The sequence below is a fragment of the Bidens hawaiensis genome, unplaced genomic scaffold (assembly GCF_021521415.1).
Source record: "Bidens hawaiensis isolate Kalapana, Puna unplaced genomic scaffold, B.hawaiensis_p1.1 tig00011791_1, whole genome shotgun sequence".
Classification (NCBI taxonomy): domain Eukaryota; kingdom Viridiplantae; phylum Streptophyta; class Magnoliopsida; order Asterales; family Asteraceae; genus Bidens; species Bidens hawaiensis.
The window spans coordinates 358592-363594 of NW_027491936.1; the positions used below are offsets into that span (position 1 = coordinate 358592).

General features: G+C 33.1%; 2 protein-coding genes across 2 annotated transcripts; one reads left to right on the forward strand and one right to left on the reverse strand.

The window, feature by feature from the left end:
- Positions 1-380: 380 nt before the first annotated feature.
- Positions 381-2163, forward strand: LOC143538992 (ubiquitin-ribosomal protein eL40 fusion protein). The gene is made up of 5 exons (XM_077032424.1): positions 381-500; positions 594-680; positions 757-859; positions 1945-2011; positions 2109-2163. Exons 1-5 carry the CDS (start codon positions 398-400, stop codon positions 2133-2135), a joined length of 387 nt encoding a protein of 128 aa, XP_076888539.1. The 5' UTR covers positions 381-397; the 3' UTR covers positions 2136-2163.
- Positions 2164-3895: 1732 nt separating this feature from the next.
- On the reverse strand, positions 3896-4627 carry LOC143538993 (uncharacterized). The gene is made up of 2 exons (XM_077032425.1): positions 4264-4627; positions 3896-4170 (listed from the first exon to the last, which is right to left on the reverse strand). The coding sequence occupies exons 1-2, from the start codon at positions 4600-4602 to the stop codon at positions 3970-3972; spliced, it is 540 nt and encodes a 179-aa protein (XP_076888540.1). The 5' UTR covers positions 4603-4627; the 3' UTR covers positions 3896-3969.
- Positions 4628-5003: the final 376 nt, after the last annotated feature.

The window sequence follows — 5003 nt, forward strand, 5'->3', positions numbered from 1 at the left end:
TGGAGAAACCCGGTTCTGGGTATGGAACCGGTTCCGTTTTTCGGGTATTATCGGGTATTAATCGGCTCCGGTTCCGAGTACGGTTTTTGGTACTGAAATACATACCCTATCCGTACCCTACGGGTAGGTTCGGGTACGGATTCTGGTATCAAAAACCCGGGGATTAAAAACCAGTTCCGGGTACATTTTTTCGTGTCTGGTTCCGGGTTCGGGGTTTTCATGCACCTCTAATTTCGAGCTTGGAAAAAACATATAATATGAACTAATACTTGTATGGGCCGAATAGAAATATAAAACCCAACCCAATTAGCCCAATTCATTTCCAAAACCTAACAAACTATAAACCCTACGTTCTGTATATCCTTCAACCATTCGTTTCGAAGAGCGGCGAGTAAAAATGCAGATCTTCGTGAAAACATTAACCGGGAAGACGATCACACTCGAGGTTGAATCGAGTGATACGATCGACAATGTCAAGGCTAAGATCCAAGACAAGGAAGGTAATGCTTTTACATTATTATTATTACTTAATAATGTTTTGTACTGAAATGAAAAGAATACACAATTGATTATTGTTAATTATTAATTATTAGGTATTCCTCCGGACCAGCAGCGGCTGATATTTGCCGGAAAACAACTTGAGGATGGAAGGACACTTGCTGACTATAATATTCAGAAAGGTTGCTAGATTTGTGAATATATGTATCTATAAGTGTTTATATTTTTATTTCGTTATTCTATGAATTTTGTGTGTAGAGTCTACTCTTCATTTGGTGTTGAGGCTCCGTGGAGGTATTATTGAACCGTCTTTGATGGCCTTAGCAAGGAAATACAATCAGGATAAGACTATTTGCCGCAAGTAAGCAACTAAGTTTTCTTGTTAATGTGTATATGTTTAATGCTCTTCGATTGGTTACATGATTATTATTATTATTATTATTATTAAGTTGTAAACTGAGCTATTTTAATTTAGCTTGTTATATTAGATAGATTTGTACTGAACTGCTGTTGCCTCGTAAAATACCAAACTTATATTGACTTGATATATAAATTGAAGATTGAACTGATTTTTGCCGGTCAATACCGGTTTTGATACCTGGTATTTTGGTACTTTTGTGTTATGTATTACGACTACATTGTACACAATCTTGGTCTACTTTATGTTTCTAATGAGCGTGCATTTGTATTAACTATTGAGAAACCGTGATAACAAATTAAAGATACACTTAAACCTTTATACGTTATCTTTTTATATTTTGTTTGCTCATTGTGTGTACATGTTTTACAAATAAACAAGAATCAAAGAAGTTGGTTTGCATTGATTAGGAAGCATATGATTCAAACTTAGCAATTAAGAACTACTATTATTCATGGCAATCCTCTTATTCTTTTAGATATCGGCTATGAATCAACAGTTGACGTTGTTGAGTCAACTGGTATCTTTAAAGAGGAGGATATGACATGTAATGGTGTTGCTTAATTTGCTTGTATCATTATGTTTGTTAATTAGTATGTATCAATTTTGCTTCTTGTTTTATCCATAGAGATTGAAGTCGTGATAAATAAACAAAAAATATAATTGATAGCACTTATAGAGGATAAGTGTTTTTTTGGTTTTGTCTATTTTACCATTTTAATTGATGCATTTTAACTAATAAAGGGAAATGGTGTCTTATGTAGTCGTGGTGCCAAGAACAAAGTACAAAAGTACTTGATACTGGTACCGACAGGCCAACATTGGTACAATATTCTGTCTAGAGATTAGGTCAAACTTGGTTTGGTATTTTTGCAGTTATCGTATTATGCAGTACGGTAACGGTCTCATTCCTGCAACTGCTTGTCTACATTCTGTAATCTTTTCAAAAGTTAACATCTAACACCATCTAAGATCTCATGAAAACGGCTATTGACATTTGTGATGTAAATTTGCCTTGAATGCTACAGATGCTATGCTCGTCTCCATCCTCGTGCTGTCAACTGTAGGAAGAAGAAATGTGGACACAGCAATCAGGTACCTTGCCTTGTTGATTAATAAATTTTCTTTTCATAATTATATATCTAGTTTAGTTTGCAGTCATTGATTTTTTACTTTCGTTGATTAATTGTAGTTGAGGCCGAAGAAGAAGATCAAGTAGATGAAGATGCTATGGTACTTGTATTTGATTATGTTCCGAGTTGTGACGTTTTTGATGTTATGTTTGGTGATTTTGATAAGCTATTGCAATGCATTTTTCATGTTTTATTAGTGGTCTTTTGGTTGATTGTTATTTGATCTAGAGAATGACTGTTTTGGTCTATGTTGCTTGTTGATTTTAAGTATTTTGGTCTAATTGTTAACCCATAATAATTTTAGTTATTAAAATTTTGGTTTTTAACAATTTTAGTCTAATTTACCAACGATGTCCCACTTTTTTGTTAAACTCACCCGCAAGCGTTATGAATATGTGCCTCGTGAGAGATATTTTCATTGGCTCATTTAATTTAAATAAACTAATTAACCTCATCTTTCTTGAGGTTAAAACAAGATGTTCAACTACAAAAAATTGTTATTTTGAAATATAGTTTGATCAAGGCTGTCACCGAGAATTGTTTAGAAAAATATAGGTTGAGTGAGAAAAAAAATTGGGCTTAAAAGTAAAAAGGTTTGTTTTTGTTTTTTTTTAATATAAGTTTTAAACACTCTAATTTTTAAACAAGCTATTGGGTTCTATTCTTGCCGAGAAGTCGAGAACGGTCAACCCCCCCCCCCCCCCCAAACTCGGCTTTACGGTAGACAAAAGACTTTTCATGCTAGATGAGGGCAGGGCAGTTAGTTTATTTAAACTAAACAGGTGGACATGCATACCCCTCACATGCACCTTTTGTCAATTGGACTGAAGTTAAAAATTGAAACTTTAATGACCAAAATTGATAAAGGATTGACGATTAGGCTAAAATACTATAACAGTTAAAAATCAACAAACCACATAAACCAAAATAGTCATTCCCTTTTTGTAATCTGAGTTGTTAAATATTTAAATTTGTCGAAGCAAGCTTTAGTTTTTGAAAGAGTTATTTCACCATACATCTAACGACGTATGATAATTTTGTGATTACTTCAGCATTAGTGTGACAATGCATCTAATTGTTTTGTCGTTACTATTTTATTATTAATAACTATGGATATTCTTTTACATATTCTTGACGATTGATATATTGTGTAATAATAATATAGCAAGTAGAACTGTAGAAGGAACACCAAAACATTTGGCTTGTGAATTAACGTTGTCGCTTGCATACACGTAACCTCTTTCGCTTTCCTAAAAGGATATGCATTTTCTCTAAAAATAAAATAAAAATACTCAATATTTTAGATTATCTCCTTCTCTTTTAATGGAAAAATAATCAAACGTCTTTATATTAAATTAATGATAAGATTCTTCTTCTAGACTCAAATAATTACAACCCAATAATTTGATTAACTAGTTATTATTCATACCATTTTGGTTTACCTCTTGCTAAACTCAATAATTATCATACACACACCATCTATGTTACAAATCAAGCCCTAATGATTTGATGTTATGCGATCGTATATGGATTAAAGATTTGCTGGTATCGCTGTATAAGGCGCTGTATACTTGCATGTTGCCCATACACGTGTATAAACGCCACCAATGTAGTGTTTAAACATATATAAAGCAACAACCTGATGGTATACACGCGTCTAGAGAATATTCACGATATGTTGGTATCCGATGTTTTTATGTTGCCCTATGCACTTGTATAAACATATATAAAGCAACAACGTTATGGTATATGCCCATGTAGAGAGATGCCTCCATAGAGACTCATATTTATTATGTTACATACTTTATTAATTTTATTCTAGTGGTTAAAAAGTAAAACATAATTTCATCCCTCAAGCTAATATATAATAATCTACATAACAAATTACCATCCATCCATGATCATACATAATGATATATTTTAAGACCAGTAGTCCAACCATTGGTTACTAGTATCTCCCTCTAGAAGTTGATCACACTCCAAATCATCCCAATCATTTCTATTACTTACTTTCACATTAATATTATCATGTTCTATGTTCTCTTCACTTGAATTGGTTGAATTCCCCACAGAGCTACAACTTTTTTCTTTCTTCTCCATCACTTCTTGTAGACTTTTCAACTGTCGAAAACATCAAGAACGAGTTAAAATTGTTGTTTAATAAAATTAATGTTATAAGAAGGCTAATTAGTTAATTAATATAATATATTGTACCTGTTGAGTTAATGATTGATTCTCTTGGTTGAGGAGGTCATACTTAGAAGAAAGTGAATCATAACTCGCTTTCAACACGTTGTAATCTCTTTCTAATTGCTTTGATTTCCATCGAGCTCGCTTGTTTTGGAACCAAATCGCGACCTGTCTGGGTTGCAAGCCTAGATCCTTGGCAACTTGTAACTTCTTACGAGGTTCGAGTTTGGATTCAAACTGGAAAATGGTCTCGAGTGATTTAATCTGTTGATTGGTGAACCGTCTTTGAATTTTGTTGCTGTTGTTGTTGTTGTCGTCGGATAAAGTGTTGTAGAAGGTTGAGAAACATTCTGAATCTAACATGATTTTAGATGAAATTAGAAGATGTGCCCAAGAGGGAATTGCAGCTTTGCTTCAAGGTGTCTAATTTATACACCAAAAAAATATGGTGGGGTCTTATATCGTCTTATTAATTTCTTAATAATAATAATTATTAATTATGATGTCTCATTTGCCTATGTTCTCACTTTGTTACGTGTCCATTTTTTTCCAACCCACATGAATCCCGTGAACTTATTTCTACACAAAGATGAATATAAAATATTTCTTTTTAACTTTAAAGTGTGTTCACTTAGTAAAAATTTGATTCCCTTCTAATAAATATTGTTTTCAGCAAAACGTTGAGTGACAAATAATGTCGTGCTTTAGAAAATGGGTTGGTACCTGATAATTGAGGGGTGTGTACGGTTCGGTTTGGTTGTTGG

What these genes read in the sequence shown, in the direction of transcription:
- LOC143538992 (XM_077032424.1), top strand. Translation starts at nt 398, where the DNA reads ATGCAGATCTTCGTGAAAACATTAACCGGGAAGACGATCACACTCGAG. An exon ending in TAAGATCCAAGACAAGGAAG is followed by an intron (nt 501 to 593) that starts GTAATGCTTTTA and finishes ATTAATTATTAG; the next exon opens with GTATTCCTCCGGACCAGCAG. An exon ending in GATAAGACTATTTGCCGCAA is followed by an intron (nt 860 to 1,944) that starts GTAAGCAACTAA and finishes TGAATGCTACAG; the next exon opens with ATGCTATGCTCGTCTCCATC.
- LOC143538993 (XM_077032425.1), bottom strand. Translation starts at nt 4,602, where the DNA reads ATGTTAGATTCAGAATGTTTCTCAACCTTCTACAACACTTTATCCGAC. An exon ending in ATCAATCATTAACTCAACAG is followed by an intron (nt 4,171 to 4,263) that starts GTACAATATATT and finishes TGTTTTCGACAG; the next exon opens with TTGAAAAGTCTACAAGAAGT.